At 45.0% G+C, this 15,846-nt stretch overlaps 1 protein-coding gene, 1 long non-coding RNA gene and 7 other non-coding genes across 10 annotated transcripts; 1 reads left to right on the top strand and 8 right to left on the bottom strand.

The window, feature by feature from the left end:
- The first annotated feature begins 5,207 nt into the window (after positions 1–5,207).
- On the top strand, positions 5,208–13,560 carry HEBP2 (heme binding protein 2). The gene is made up of 5 exons (XM_027723496.2): positions 5,208–5,318; positions 7,275–7,359; positions 7,464–7,599; positions 7,702–7,867; positions 8,496–13,560. Exons 2-5 carry the CDS (start codon positions 7,285–7,287, stop codon positions 8,668–8,670), a joined length of 552 nt encoding a protein of 183 aa, XP_027579297.2. The 5' UTR covers positions 5,208–5,318; positions 7,275–7,284; the 3' UTR covers positions 8,671–13,560.
- Positions 9,606–15,754, bottom strand: LOC113989170. Of its 2 annotated transcripts, XR_003541148.2 has the most exons (12): positions 15,697–15,754; positions 14,556–14,596; positions 14,016–14,055; positions 13,693–13,738; positions 13,277–13,308; positions 12,798–12,890; positions 12,197–12,222; positions 11,725–11,773; positions 10,971–11,041; positions 10,135–10,165; positions 9,900–9,942; positions 9,606–9,729 (listed from the first exon to the last, which is right to left on the bottom strand). It is a non-coding gene; the product is annotated as an uncharacterized LOC113989170 (long non-coding RNA). The 2 variants fall into 2 exon arrangements; XR_005563080.1 differs by lacking the exon at positions 15,697–15,754 and adding an exon at positions 15,372–15,567 and having other exon boundaries at positions 10,135–11,041.
- LOC113989180 lies at positions 10,013–10,087 on the bottom strand. Its single transcript, XR_003541158.1, has one exon. It is a non-coding gene; the product is annotated as a small nucleolar RNA SNORD47 (small nucleolar RNA).
- LOC113989179 lies at positions 11,111–11,186 on the bottom strand. Its single transcript, XR_003541157.1, has one exon. It is a non-coding gene; the product is annotated as a small nucleolar RNA SNORD79 (small nucleolar RNA).
- LOC113989182 lies at positions 13,135–13,221 on the bottom strand. The gene has a single exon (XR_003541160.1). It is a non-coding gene; the product is annotated as a small nucleolar RNA snR60/Z15/Z230/Z193/J17 (small nucleolar RNA).
- Positions 13,394–13,474, bottom strand: LOC113989177. Its single transcript, XR_003541155.1, has one exon. It is a non-coding gene; the product is annotated as a small nucleolar RNA snR60/Z15/Z230/Z193/J17 (small nucleolar RNA).
- On the bottom strand, positions 13,811–13,892 carry LOC113989176. Its single transcript, XR_003541154.1, has one exon. It is a non-coding gene; the product is annotated as a small nucleolar RNA SNORD24 (small nucleolar RNA).
- On the bottom strand, positions 14,131–14,198 carry LOC113989178. Its single transcript, XR_003541156.1, has one exon. It is a non-coding gene; the product is annotated as a small nucleolar RNA SNORD75 (small nucleolar RNA).
- On the bottom strand, positions 14,927–15,008 carry LOC113989181. The gene has a single exon (XR_003541159.1). It is a non-coding gene; the product is annotated as a small nucleolar RNA SNORD74 (small nucleolar RNA).
- Positions 15,755–15,846: the final 92 nt, after the last annotated feature.

The following is a 15,846-nucleotide window of genomic DNA, read 5'->3' as shown; positions in this document are numbered from 1 at the left end:
TTTCAAATAGGGAAGTTATAAACACATAAAGGCCCTGCAAGTTTCCTTCAGACTTTGTGTTGCTGCTGTATAAACATTTCCAATAATTTCTACACTGAATACAACTTCACTTCCACTTTCTCCAAATCACACTAGTCTCTACCTATACAGAGTTTTGACACCTGTTTTTTGTCATTTCTGAAGCTACCATGAGTGCACTTCTGGTTCAGCATAATCAAACTACAGTTTTGCTTCTTTCTTTCTGCAATAAATAAATGTATCCAGATGTAATTTTCTTCCAAAGACAGACTCGAGTCTGTTTTCAGAACAAATAAGAAGTATCCAAGCCTAAATGAAAATTGAGAAAGACAATACCTGTGAAAGTGATGAAATTCTGTTAAATATCATCTTGGCTGGCTGGTATTCAGAAGCACATCATCTGGGAAGATTGGTGTGATGTCATTATACATCAACCTCATTTTCTCTGCTCTAAATCAAAAGGTGCAAAAATCAAAAGAAATACTAGCCTCTCAGACATCTGAGTTTTAAACTGTTAGGTTCGCTATTGATTCTGCCTGGAAACTTGCCAGTTTAAGTGTTTTTTCCCCCCAACTTTGCATTTTCTTAAGTGTCCTACAGAGACATTCCCTGCCCATGGCAGGGGGTTGGAACTAGAAGCTCTTTGTCCCTTCCAACCCAAACCATTCTGTGATTCTCTGTTTCAGGCTGGTGTGTTTGCTGCATAAAAGATGTTTAACACACAAAGATAATTTTTTACACGTTAAGATGTTTAAATGTTTAACCTTCCCATTAACAGTCAACAGTATAATCAAGTTTATGGCTTTGGAAACAGAACAAACTATCAGGGTGCACTGGATCCAGTACTGAGCTGAAGCGACCACTGGCAACCAAGAGAGCTTGAGGGACATTAATATTAAAGTAAAACTCACCTCTGGACACAACCAACAGTGCCACCTGCTGCAGAACCAGCACTGGCTCACCCTGGGAAAGGAAAGGATGACAGACTAGGTTCTGGTCCAGAATTCAGACCAGAATCCATCTCTGGAGGCCTCACTCACATCATCTAAATAAAGAAAGTGCCCACCAAACCCCACACCCACTACCAACACCTCCACTGTCAGAAGATGGGAGAAGTTCTGACATGATCCATATTCAAGCAACTAAGCTCAGGAAGCAGCTCAGGAGACAAACCCTCAGCTTCAGTTACCTTTTCATGTCTTTTTGGGAGAAGTGGAAAATACTATTTTAGGAGAGTATTTTCTTTAAGATACGAATCCTGACTTTCCAGGCCTGGTCCCATCACCTCTGGACATGTTCTCAGGTCCTTGGGACTCTATAGGGCTGGACTCCTCTGTTTGCAAAGAAGGTGTGTTCACCTCAGGCTTAAGTCACTGTTAAATGTCAGTTTAAAAAAGCCCAAATAGCAGTGCAATAGATTTGTGTCAAGGCTTTTTCCCAGCAAGCACTGTTACCTCTTTCCCTGGATGAGATATTCCTGTCTTGAATATACAAATTCACTTGGTTTCACGGTCTTGTTTCTAAGAACCTGCCAATAGCAGAATGTGGATGAATTTCTAGAAGGTGAATTCCTCTCCTTCCAGCACTCAGAGAGGACTGGAAGTTTCTGTGGATTTAGATAAGTATTAATGCTGGCTAAAGTTTACTGAGCTAATTGCATGTAGGGTTCAGCTGCTAGATCCCTAAACAGATCCATGTTAAAAATATCCCTTATTTTGGAAAGAAGCCAGTGAATAAGGCAGTATATAAAGCTGAGGAAGTTTCTCTCTGGGCTCCATGCACAGAAGACAGGAAGGTTTTGGAATGTTTTGCATGGCAGCTGGAAGGAAGGATTTATTTAAGATTAACTCCCCAAACCTAGAATGATTCCAAAATGTGATCTCCAGTGGAGGAATCTTGGAAAATACCAAGTCAAGAGTGCTCTGGAGTGGTGTTGGGTGTAGGAAGGTTTTTATTTGGTCAACAGCAGCCAGTTCCAGGCCATCCCTGATGAAGTGAGCAAGAAATCACTCACTCAGCAAGAGTTAGGTAACACTGTCAGTGAGTCAGCTGTTCAAGGTAGCAGGGAGAGGCAGTAGTTTCATGTGTCATTTGTAACAAACTAGCTGGAATCGGGGGAAAACATGGACAAAATCCACATGCAGGTTTCCAGAAAGCAAATGGGTTTTGGCTGAGAGCAAATCCAACCGTAACAAATCAGTGTGCTGATATAAAACGTGTAGGTCAGAGCATAAGGTGTAAATACTCCCTCACTGGAGTTATGGCAGAGATCTCCTTTCCACATTTTACAAGGGATAATAAGGACGTTCCTTGGAACAGTACTGTAGTACATTCAACTGCTTCCTTAGAAGATGGTACACTTATGCTTCTTCATTTTCCATACTGGAAATGAAAATAAGATGTAAAATGGAGGCTTTCTCTCTCTTTAGAGCAAGGACATAAGAGGCTTCTTTTGGGAGATGAATTTGCAGCAAACCACAGTTCATCTAACAACATATAAGGACATTTTTGCTGCCCTGGACAGTAACTACAGTAACATCACATGCTCAACTTCTTTGTTGGGAAGTGAGGGCTTCTGCATCATCTGATGAGCATGAGTCTGCAAAAGCAAAGGCCATTTATAAGTGAAGAGTCTCAATTCCTTTAAATGAAACTTTAAATGACAACTATTTCCTGACAGGCTTAGGCAGCAATGCAAAACTGCCTGGAGCTTTGGGATGAGACCACTCGTTAGAACACGTGAGTGGCCAGACAAGGGACAACGCTCCCTCTCTGTCCCTCACACCCCAGCTCTTCGGATCCCACCACAGACCTGGCAGCTACAAGAACAAGACTCAAAGTTATCATTAATCACACTGTAACAAAACATCTTTGTCCCCTGGGTTTCTCCAATCCTGACGCAATTAGGTCAGTGGAAAAGATTCCTGTTTTTTGTGCAAGCAGTCTGTGCTTGCCTCTAAGGATAAAGGTAACTTGCCACACAACTGCACAGATGTGACAGCAGGATTGTAATGCTGCCACAGAGCACATGGAAGCAGTTTTGCTCTGGAGAATGTTGCTTAAGGTCTTGTCTGGGCTTGTTACTGAGAGAAAAAGTGGAAATCACAAGTGATCATATCACAGGCTCGCCCTTCTCCTTTTCCCATCAAAGCTGCTTCTGAAGTACCAGTTCATTACCAGTTCCTGCACAGAAGTGCCTGATGAAAACGGTAAAATTAAGGTGCAAACCCTGTGCTTTTCTGTGCTTGTGCCCTCATCCCTACTCCTTAAGGCAGCAGTACAGAAGAGCATTGCTTTCTCAGCTGTTCTAGAAAATACCAGCCAAGTCCCAGACATATATTCATGGCATTACACAGAGTTGTCACAGAGCCCTTGAGACTTAACGACTGCTGCATACTCAAATTTTCCCCTGTTTGGAGGTACCAGTGAGATTGTGTCAGCTTCCACCATAATCCCACTCCCTCCACTAATTAGTTTTGGAATGTATATAGTTGTGTACAGAATACATGTCCTCATGCCTGCCCTGCTGTCTCATCCAGCTGTTGACATGTTCTCTCAATGTATATGTGAAAAACAAAGCCTGTTGGAAAACAACCCCTGGGGAAAACACTGCGGATTGTTCTCCAGCCCAGGGCTGCTCCACCAGGAACAGTCAGCTCTTTGTCAGGGACATCAGCTGGACACACACAGACTGACTGGGGGTTTGTTCTGGGCCTCTCTGCCTCAGAAATGAGAATCCACTATGGGCTTGTGTTTATCTACAGAGTTATTGCTGCCCTTTCAAGGTAATTCTCCTCAGCGCTCACCACTGGGGTACACTGGTGGTGATTTACCAAACTGTTGTGGCTGGGTATTGTTCAAGAACACTTCCATCCCTGGAAGGGTCCAAAGCCAGGTTGGATGGGGCTTGGAGCAACCTGGTCAAGTGGAAGGTGTCCCTGCCCATGGCAGAGAGGATCTTTAAGGTCCCTTCCAACCCAAACCATTCCAGGATTCCACGTTCTATGAAAATAATTACCAGGACACGCTTGAAGGAGTGTTGGGGTGACAGAGGAAGGTGTCAGCTCACCTTACACAAGCCCGTAGCTCCTGAGCAAAGACCAAGGAGTAGCAGATTCTGCTGCTCCAAAGGCCCTGCTGCTGTTTCTGTTTGACCCAAGCAGAGCACAGGTGAAAGTGAGAAACATTTTACTCCATAAAATTAAAGTACAAAGCATGAGGAGAACTGGTTCTGCATTTCAGGCCTCAGCATGTTCTAATACACTCCAGCAGTAAATCTCCCTGTACACCACCCTGTTCTGTGGCTCTGGAGAGCTTTGTGGCTTTAGAGATAAGTTCACAATTGCTGTTTGGCATGGTTTGGGTTTTATTCCCCCTTTCAGAACAGGAGCGTATCACACAGCATCCCGATGAAGTTCCCTGCAAGCCAAGTGTGTTTCCTGCTAAAAGTCATCCCCGCTATTGATGTCACACGTCCCCAAGAGCTTATCTGAATTTGGCTGCAAGGAATTTGCACAAACCATGACAAACTGGGGGGTGTCCTCAGAACACAAACTGTGGAGTTTAATCTGCCCTATTGTGCTGGTACCCAACTCTGTCTGGAGCTGCAGCTGGTTAAATGAAGAGTGTTGGCCCTGCTGTGCGTATTACAAACAGGGCAGGGTTTCACAATAGCTTTGTATAACCCCTTTGTGCAGATATCCAAGGGCTAAGGGGACTGATTAGCCTCAAATACCGCTCAGAGCAGCCAGCCAGCAGAGAACACTGGCTGCCTTTCATACCATGCCAGCAAAAATCTCGTGAGGATGGTCTCAGCGGAGTGTGCAGCCAGATTCCTACCTACCCTTCACCCCTGGGGTGAAAAAGGAAAAGCTGGCACTCTGTGCCCCCACTCTCCCGTAATCCAAGTCTAGGGGGACGTTATTTATGCAAAATTCTTTCTTCCAAAGCACTAAACCTGCTGCTGACCCTGACACCAGCACGCACACAGCCATGGAAACCGGGGGAAGTTACACAAGGGTGCAGAAGTGTTTACAGAGCCAGCTCACACACTGGCCCAGTGTTGCCTCGTGGGCAGGAGGTGGGGCTTCTGGCGTCTGCGTGGGGGTTCTCCAATGAGACCCAGGGCAGCACAAGGCTCCAGCCTTCTGGTTTTCGTAACAGCAGCCCCCTCCAGTAGGGCTGAGGCATGGGAGGAGCTTGCCCAAACTCAAATAAACACTGACATGCAGCATCTTATGAGGATGTGCAGCCTCAGCAGCACAGACTGCAACAGCCAGAAGGACAAGACAGCTGAAAATGTAAGTATGTTTGCTTTCCCCTCTTCCTCAACAGCATTAGTGGCTTGTGGAATGGCATGTTCTGGCTGTGCTTACTTGTGGCAGTGGTGTAACCTACTGACTGTCCCCCTGGCCCACGTGTTAACAGTTGCAGGAAAACCTGAACACCCCCGGTCATATTTGTATGAACAGATGGACACTTCAAAGCTCAGCTTTCCTGTAGATCTAAAATGAACTCAGCTGTAAACATCTGGAGCAGTCTTCTCAGTTTGTCTCTCCCACCCCAAAGCATTGTTTTATTTAATTAAAAAGTATTTCTAACATGCATTGACAGTACTAGCCAAAAAATTATCAAAGCCAGAGCTGAGATCTACCCAGCAGTTCAGGAAAGGTGTGTTGGAAAGGGGTTGGAATGGGCATGTAGACAGAAGGCAGCTCGTCCAGTAGCTACTACCAGTGTTAAAACAAAGAAACATTTACTCCTCTGCTTCCTCACATCCCCAGGGAACACATGAAGAGGATCAATGTGTTTTCTATCATGTTGTAGCGAAGAGAAAGCAAAGTGACAGCAAAGCAGCAGCATCTTTGCCCTAAAAACGGCAATAAAGAAATTACTGTAGGAACTTTCAGCGTTATGCTTTGTAAACACCACTGACAAAAACTCTACTGGAGTACAACTGCCCAGCAGCCCCTGGTGACCATCGCTGTGGTCAGGGCTGCTGAGGATGAGGGACCTTCAGGCTGGGACAGGACCTGCCTTTAACTGCTGGCATCAGTGTCCTGCTGTGGGATTCTGGGACCTCCCCTTGCTCTGTGGGGACAAGTGAAGGAGTGCTGGGAGAAGCTCAACAGCACTACACAACTTAATTTTAAAGATTCTAAGGTTTGTTTAGTTTGGTTTTGGTGTGTTTTGTTGTTTTGAGGTTTTTTAATAAGCTTTTCAACCTCAGCTCCCCAAAAGAATTCTTCCAAAGCAGGGTATGGAAAGGGGATTAACGGTATTCAACAGTACTCCACATGTCACAGGAAGATGGAAACAGTAGTTAGGTAGCATAGTTGTTTAGAAAAGATGTTCTGTTACCCAACAAAACATGTAACTGAGCTATAATCTGAGAAAACAATGTCCTATGACCTAGGAAGTGAGATAATTGCTGAATTAACTACATGCTGTCTTTGCAACATGAAGTGCAAAGGACAGTGATATAACAGGAAAGCTGAGACTGTCAGGATATAGGTTACATGCTACAATCTGCCTGGTAATGACAAAAGTCATAAATGAAGGCTCCTAAAAATCTCAAGGCTTTTAATCAGATGTGATTATTTCAAGGGCGATTTTGAGTATTTTCACTTGCTTTGTTTTGGGACAGTGTCTTCAAATTTTCAGCTTTTTCCTCCTGTGTGAAGGAAAGAAAGTATTCATTCCTAAATGCAGAAAATCTCATTTATCCACAGGGCCCTGAGGCTAAAGGCTTTTAGGAAAGGTATCAGCTATTATGAGACACCAAATAAAGTTAAGGCCAAGTTAACTTTGAAGTTTAGGCAAAGTCATTATGAGAGGCCCAGTAAGTCAATACCAGAGCACCCACCAACACCAGTGTTTTTCATCCTGGAGCAAACAGACTGAAATCCTCAAGTCCTTTTTACTTACAGATTTCCACAAAACTCCCACTTGCAGAATTTCCACCTTCTGTTTTGCTGCCAGGAAACGCCTTTTTGTCACAGAGAAGTGAAGGCAGGGTAACCTGAGAGATGAATGCTCCCACAGCAGCCGAGAGGCAGTTTCTTGGTCTTGGTACTGTTCCTGAGGACTGAAATGATTTCAGCTCTTTTTTGTTGAATCAGTGGGGAGGATAAGCAGGAATTCAGGCCTCTCACCATTTCAAGGACAACTGAACCATTAGGCAGAAAGCCCTAGTGCTTTTTCTGCTCATTAATACCAGATTTAAGAGACACCAATGAACTGTGTCTGCCTTTCAGCTCTGGCAAGATGATCAAATCCTTCAAGCAAACATTCCTGTCCCTGGACCTGCAGTCCCCTCGGTGGAGCTCAACAGAGACAATGGTAAGTGCGACAATGCTTTCACGCTGATTTGGAAACAGTAGCTATTAATTTTGGTCATCTTTAATACCCATCTCTTGGTTACTGTGACTTTTGCTCCCTTGCAGGCCAAGGACTATGAACTGCGTCAGTATGAGACGGCCAAGTGGGTGAGCACAGTCATCAGGGGGGAAAGCCAGAAGGAAGCCATGCGCCAGGGCTTCTGGAAGCTCTTCCACTACATTCAGGGAAAGAATGAGAGAGGTAGGATCTGCTGGGTCTGAAAGGCAAGGTGATGAAGATGAGTAGTACAAAACAGAGGAGCTGGAGAACGCGGCTTTGACAACTGTCTTTCCTCTCCTCCAGAAATGAAGATTGACATGACTGTGCCAGTGACCTGCCTGGTGAAATCTGGCTGCACAGACTTCAAGATCTCGTTTTTTGTGCCCTTTGAACACCAGGACTCCCCCCCCCAGCCCATGGACTCCGACGTGTTCGTGGAGGAGCGGAAGGCAGCGGCGATCTTTGTCCGGTGAGCACAAGCAGCACCGCTGGCAGCACACCAACCCAGCTCACTGGGTGCCCTCACTGAGCTGTGGGCTACTCTTTCTTGGAGGATTTTTACTTGGGTATATGTCCTGCTGTCCAGAGCTTTCACTGCCCAAACCCAAGCATTTGGAAATATTACATTCAGGTGTCTTATTAAGAACGAAATGACCAAGTTTCAAAATGTTACTTTTTGAGCCTACTCTTGAATATATTACAGTGGGTTTTATGCAGGTGCAGCCTCCAGAATCTTAAGAGTTTGTGCTACAAAACATCCAAACCACTCTTCTAGCACCCTTACGGTATAGCCCCAAACTCCCACACTGCATGGCAGTTCTTTATTACAGCAAATACACCCGAAGCAACACCTGGGCCGTATGTCAACCAACTCTCAGAATCAACTTGGGTGGTTAGCTGTTTCAAGTCCTGCTTTTAAAACCAGGATAAACAGCCATATGCTCTTAAGCAGCTTGTTCTCCTTAGTTTAACTAGTAATTGCATCACAAGTGTTAAAACACTGTATGCTTTGCAAACGTGAAATCTCCTTCTGTGCAAATTAAAACCAGGGGCTTGAATTCTTAATAAAAAAAAAACCCCTTTTTCACTTCTACCAGGTCCTTTGGTGGCTTTGCCTCCCCAGAGAAATATGCTGAGGAAGCTGAAGTCTTGGCCAGAACCTTAAGAAACAGAGGCAAACCATTCCATGAAGACTTCTTCTATACTGCAGGCTATGACAGTCCCTTCAAGCTCTTCAACAGGCACAATGAAGTGTGGTATTTTAAAAAGTAACATGGTGGGGGGAATATTAAGAGGCTACTAATCAGCTCTGGATGAAAACAGACCTTATTAATGGCTTTTGCTTTAGTGCAGAAGAGATTTAATTTGCACATGGACACAGAATGTCTAATTCATCTTCTCTAGGATGAAATACTGTTGTGGCTAAAATGATCTCAAGCTCTGTCTACAAAATGTTATTTAAATTCAAGTAGATTGTACCAGGTAGAGTAGGAGGGAGATAGTACAAGCTTACTCTTAATTGAGGGGTTCTAGGGAACACCAATAATCTGAAACTAATCCTTCCCAAAGTTTGGATGTCTAGTTTTACTTCTCATTAGAAGTGCTACAGCAACAGCTCAAGTGTCATGGAGAATTCAGTTCTCCATAGAGCTGACTTTTCCAATACTGACATCAACCCTGAGACAGAGGAATTTAAAAATGAATTTTTTATAGAAATCTATCATTAATGAGTTTCAGGAAGCAGAAACACCTTAGCAGGCTTTCCTGCCTCATTATTAATAACTTGGTTTTTAATTGGTAGTATCAAAATCCCCCACCTCTTCACTTTTTTCCCCTCATGGAGGCCAAATCCTGTCTTGCTCAATTCCAGTGGAAAAGTCCAAGCAGTGTGCTTGTTCTGTGCACACCTGGACACATAATACCAGGATTACTGGGGGCATTTTAGTATTAAAGTAGTAGTAAGTTTAGCTCTCACCTACAACACACTAATTACCCCTTTAATTGTTTGCCTTTGTCTAAATGTTGGTATTGGCCAGGCCAGCTGCGGCCTGCACACCAGCAGCACTGGACACCCCAGTTAAGACACTCGCAAGCATTTCACCTAATTTAGTCCCTGCTCTAAATCAAGCATTTGAAGCTTTTATACAGTAGCCTAGAGCTGTTTCACACCAAGCTGTTCCGGTCGGAAAGGAGGTCACAACAACAGGCAGAGTTTGCAGATTTTTATTGGCTCCAACCAGCGTCAGGCAAACATTACCAGTGGGGTAAAAAACACTTGGGCTTTTTAATGCTGTTCATGCAAGTGTGGCCCATTATACTGCAATCCTCCACCTAGTAAGACAGACATAAGAACCACTTTAAGACACCAAACCACCACAAGACACTTGCTGGGAACATCTCAGCCCTTAGAATTTCATCTCTGTTCAGTGAGAGAGTTCAAGCTAAGGTTATCATCACTTGTTCCAGCAAAGAAATGTCTTAATTACTGCAGTTACACTCACCTTCTCAGTTCTTCATACAGTAATTGCAAAGTTGCTTCCTCACCTAAAGCCAGAAGAAAACACAATTAGCACATGCAGTAGCACAAGTGGTACAGGCTCCACATCAGCTCTGTAACCTCAGCACAAAGTGGAACGGAAAGGGTAAAATCACACTAATTCATCTGGCAGAATCAATCTCATCAGTGGCTACAAACATTCCCAATAATATATAATACAGTTCAGCTGTTGGACTTACCCAGTGAGGCTGCAAACAGCACAGTCCTTTCCTGAGAAGAGAGAGGTACTTTCAGAATAACAGACAGCAGCACTATATACAAGTTTGTTTATCTATGAATTCCTATTCACCAAACTAATTTCACCTGGGGGAAGGCTGCCTTTCAGCTGGCAACTCACAAGTTCAACTTGCAACACCCAAATATAGGAGACACAAAGCTTACAAATCCTAACTGAATTGGAAATACAGAATTACAAACATTGGAAGAAACAGGGTAAGTACAAAGCTACTACTTGCTTTGTGATGCTGTCTCTCCCCATTGGAAAATTGTATTTAATGAGTTTAGGTACCCAAATTACAAGTCTCATAGAAATCATCCCAAGAACCTATCTTTAAAAATTAGAACCAGTCTGTTGGGAAACAAGATCATACAGCAAATATCTAGAACTTGAGTCTAAATTTGCGTAGAGCCAGCATAAAGATCAGCAAAAATTGCTGAGAAGTGACAACTAGAGAATATAGAGTTGTTTTTCTTTTAATTACACAGTGCAACGTTGCAATAAACTCCCAATTTTTAGAGTCATTGAGGCCACATCTGTTCAGTCAGAACTCCACACCAAGTTTACCACTGACTACACTCAGGTACCTGCTCAGAAACAGCCCTTCCTTTTCATGGCAAATTCAGAACCACACGGAAGTGCATTCTTGCTTCAGGCACATGTTTATTCCCACAGTAGATGGGAGCAGGAGAATCAGAATACAATAAAGGGAAGACAAATCAGATCTCTTACAGGACACCTTTTAGGTACCACTACCTAGGCATTCAGCACAAAGACAGTATTCCAGGAATTACAAACCCCCATGTACTCTACACTTTCCTCAGGCACATCCACCTTGTTTCTCACAGGAACTCCCCACGAGATTCACCCTGTAAAGAAGCGAAATTTTACTAACACTCTCTCCTTGGCAGTGCTTCAGGATTTAGTTTGAATGTGGGTACTGTTTCAGCACAAGAGTTGTCCTCAGACTCTTTCAGAGAGATTCCCATTGCTTAGAATTCATCACAAACAGTACATGCTTAGAGCAGCTTGATGTTGTGCCACTTTTGTCTCAGAGGATCCGATCTCAGCATTTCAGACCTTATCCCCAACCACATCTTCATTCACATCATGCAAAAGCCCTGATCTAGCATTTAAGAAAAATAATTCACCACAGTAAGCCCTGAAGATTAATGCTACTCCCTGCAAGAGCCCACTACTTAATTAACTACTGGCTTTGGTGAGCACAAGCTCTGTGCTGCCAGGTTACCACACACTCATTAACGAGGAACTCAAGGAGCCCATAGCAGTTGGACATTCCAAATGGTCCCTATTACTTCTTCTCAGTTACAGAAAACACTTAAAAGTTTTAAAATATGAGATATGAAGCACCTTGGGTGAGTGAACCCTGCAGGCTGCTGCCAATATGTGGGGTTTTTACCTGGTAAAGGTAATAAAATCCTCCAGAAACCTTCTGCTTGGTGCTGCAGCTGCAATTATAGGATCTAGAAACTTCCCCATCCCCTGTATCACACAGTTCTGAGCAGTTCCAATCCATGTGCTGGCGACTTACCTTTTGCTGGCAGCACTCCCAACTGCCCCACTTCCCAGCTCCACTGCACCTGGAATAATGCAAACTATCAGGACAGCACGGAAAGCAGCAGAGGAGGGTGGAAACTCAGTCAGGTGCCTGCAGTCAGATAGAGCTAATGGCAGACCTCCACAACTGGAGTCAGGGCAGTCACATCTCATCACACAGGCAGCTCTGTCAGTCCCTGCTCTAGGCCAAGGCTGCAAATCCACCAGCAGTGCCATCAAGGCCACTCTCTGTGCTCAGCTCTTCACTGGAAGCTCACACCAGCCTGCCAAGGCTGGGCCTTATCCAGGCAGTTCCCCCTTTAAACATCCTCCGGTTTTGGCTGAGATGGCAAGCAGCAGACAACACCAGCCACTGGCCTCTTCCCCCCAGGTAACAAGAAGGTAAATACTTCACTTCTGGGCGTATTTTAGAATATTGATACTTGCAGAGTTAATCAAATACCCACCTTGCAAGGAGAAACATTTTGGAAGCCTGCAGAGAAAAATTTCCTATTAGACAAGGTCCAGCAGGAAGTTTTAGCATAAGAATAGTTCCAATAAAATACTGTATCAGCATTTGGTCAAGTTTTGTCCTCATAGGGATCAGAGACCTGATTCAACATCATCTACAGTAGAGGTCGCCTCACCTCCATCCCCTCCCAGAGAAAAGTCAGCTCCCAGCAAGCTCCAACACCCCAGTAAGTTTATCCCTCAGCTCCAGAGACAACTGAAATTGCAGGAAGGAGCAAACTTCTGGAGTGCGGAGTTCAGTGACATCAACTTCGTGTTAATACCCCAGCCATGCTAAGCCAGGATAAGCATTTTGGGCACTAAATTCAGAGTACTATGGTATTCACCACTCAGGTTTAACAGGCACTTTCCAGAAATCTTTACCACCACAATTACTTCCTGCTTTATAGTGTAACACGGGAAGCTGAAAGCACACTTTGCTTCACGCTTTCCAGAGAAAACACAAGGAATTTGCAGACATCTCCAAAAGCAAACACCCAAGCTCAAATGCAGCAGACAAAAGTGTCCAATAAACCCTAAAAATGGTTTATTAATTACCTGCAATTAGGAAGGCCTTGGCTTCACCAACATCAGTAACAGATGAAATAGCTTCTCACACAAGAGGCACAGGTCTCCTCTGTCCAGGGCAATCTGTAAAGCAACAAAACCCTTTCAGAAGTTGGAGCATCAACACCTGATTAACCTTATTCTGCTGTACTTGTGTTTAATTTACAAGCACAGCCTACTCTATACCCTTCTATTCATCCCACTAAACTTTATGTTTATCCCATTCACTGATTTTCTGGGATCAATTTTCAGAACACATTTACTGATCAAAAGGAAGTGTTTCCCTCTCAGCTTTCCACATGATTTGACTGGAACAGCCTAAGGACAGGAGGCTGCATCAGACAGGAGCGAAAGACAGTGACAGTGTGATCATCACGGCTCATCTGCTGAACTATGCTGTCATCACAGCAGCCCCTCACACAGCAGGGACCCAAATGAGTTTGGACAGACACAGGCAATGCAATGTTTACCTTGCACAGGTTAGAGCCTCATCTCCCAGTGCCTGCAACAAATGAAAAAAAAAAAAAAAAAGACGTTATTTCAGCCTTGGTGTCCAAGCCCAGAGCTCCTGATGAGATCACAAAAGGCAGACACATCAGATAGGAGCGAAAGACAGAAGTGTTCACCACAGGATGCTCTGCTGAACTATGCCATCATCACTGTATCTGCTTTGGAATCATCCTACCAAGCAATCACCTCTTGTCGCAGCTTTTACAATTAAGTTTTCCCAATAAAACAAAGAAACATTCACAAATTTGAATACTAGCAAGTATAAATTGCTTCTGGTCTTAGTGGAAACTAATTTTAAAGCACATCCCATCCTTCCCGCTGCAGTGTTTTAACAACCCCATGGAAGAAACCCCACCATAAAGCACACATTTCTCACCAGGTGATGTTCCTTCTGCACGTCTGCTGAGTGCAGGAGTCAAATCCTGGAGGAAGAAAAAAGCTTGTGAATAAGATATTCAGTACTCAAAGCATTGAGGGGAACTCTTAAGTTGCTGTGCCTCAGAAAACTGTAATGGTGGTAAAAGTGCTCATCACTCTCTTGGTCAAGAGTAGCAAATAAGTGTCATCATTGTGGCACCAGAGGGAAAACCTGGCTCAGGGAATTGTCTGACCACTGACGTATGTTATCAGAGCAAAAGACACTGCCCAGACAAACCCTAAGCATAATTTCATGCTGAGTTTTCATTAATTATGTATTACCTTGTGAAGGGGCATCAAGGCTGTGCATTTGGTGGCAGATCTGGAAGAGAAAGAACAGCTTCAGGAGTTTGTAGAACTGGGAGCCCCTCTGGCAGCCACACCAAGCACAGAAAAGAGCCTCAGCACAGAGTTTTCAGAAATCACTTCTGTCCACTACTCTTTATACTGAAACCATCACAGGCTCTGCAGTCCAGTCAACAGCAATCTCCTCAGTTACACTTTTTCTGCAACGTGTTCCAAGTTATTTATTGCTGTGAATAATGAAGCAGCAGTAATGCAGGAAAAAAGGGATCTGGGGTACTCTTGTGGTCTGGTTACAGGCTGACCAGCTGTTTAGAAACAACAGGAGCCTCCCAAATCCTTTCCTAGGACAAAGAAAGGGGTGACTTTTCTCAGTAACCAAACAAGAAGTGCTTGAGGAGACACCACCACCAGTGCTGATCCTGTAACTCCCTGATGCAAGAGTACTCCAGTCTAATTGCTGTACATGAATCCACGTATTTTTTCATTTAAACTCTCTATTTTAGAAGCAAAACTTACCTGTTTTGAAGCCACAAGAAGGAATAGCATAGCTGATGCATCTTAAACAGAAAACAAGAAGACATATTAGCTTTTCTTCTTTAAAGAATGTTATTTTTACAGATACCTCTTTGAGAGATGTAAAGTAAAATACAAAGCACTCTGAGCTTTAAAGTCTCCCTCGACACAATCTAAATTTCTGCTCTTTGATCAAACAAGGACACAAGAAATAACTGCTGCCTGTATTTTTACGCAGAACAGAACCACTGAAGTACTTTACTTTCTACAGCTGAAATTCTGCTGTTCGATCACCGGATCAGCCCCGTGACCTTTGGCTGCTCAGAAAGGCCCACGTGGCACCTCAGCTATCCCAGACAGCCCACAAGTGTCCCTTGCCCAGCTCAGATCCGTTGGCATTCATCAATCACCCTCTCAGATGTCCCTACCAACGCAGTTCTCATCACGTGCGGGCATAAGGGAGTTCGAGTGAGCCACTGCTCTTTAAACGTCCACAATCACAGGATATGCTGAGTTGGAAGGGGCCCACCAGGATCAGTCCAACCCCTGTCCCTGCACAGACACCCCAACAATCTCCCCCTGTCCCCGAGAGCGTTGTCCAAACGCTCCTGGAGCTCTGGCAGCCTTGGGGCCGCGAGGCCAACCCTTAATCCTTTAAGGCATCGTGTGCACATTTCAGTAGCGGAGGAAATCCTTAACCCTTCCACAACGCTACAATCGCATTTTACACATTTATCCGCCAAAGTAACCACCTTTAAAGCCCAGCGCACAGTGAAAAAAGGCACCAACCCACAAAACCCAGGGATCCGTAATGCTTACATTTGCAGCGGGCCCATCCCACACTGCCACATGCCAGGCGCGTTTCCCACGGAAAAAGGGCTCCTGGGAAAGACCCCACAACTCAGCTCCTCGTGTATCACCCTGCACCTCCAAGTTGATACCCCCAAACCCGTGGGGGCCCCCATGGGACCCCGCTCGCACAGCGCCGAGGTCGCCACGAGGCACAGTACCAGCGGCCTAGGCCCGGCGGCGCAATCCACCCCCATCCTCCCGCTCCAGCGCTCATCGGGGACCCCACCGCACCCCGAGGGTCCCCGCAGCGCCCCGCCGGCCCACCCCGGGGGTAGAACAAGCGCGCACTCACCGCGGGGGCCGCACGAAGCCCTCCCACCCCTCCGCGCCTCAGGAACAAAGAGACCGCAAGCCTCCCGCGCGGCCTTTATATAGGGTTGGCAATCACGTGACTTTGCGCGGCCCCACCCCCTCTGGGCACACCCCGCGGGCGGGGGCGGTG

Source organism: Pipra filicauda, unplaced genomic scaffold (assembly GCF_003945595.2).
Source record: "Pipra filicauda isolate LSUMZ 115617 unplaced genomic scaffold, ASM394559v2 scaffold185_size1782982_pilon, whole genome shotgun sequence".
In the NCBI taxonomy this organism is placed as follows: domain Eukaryota; kingdom Metazoa; phylum Chordata; class Aves; order Passeriformes; family Pipridae; genus Pipra; species Pipra filicauda.
The sequence above is the reverse complement of the archived record's forward strand: the minus strand, read 5'-3'. Positions and strand labels throughout refer to the sequence as shown.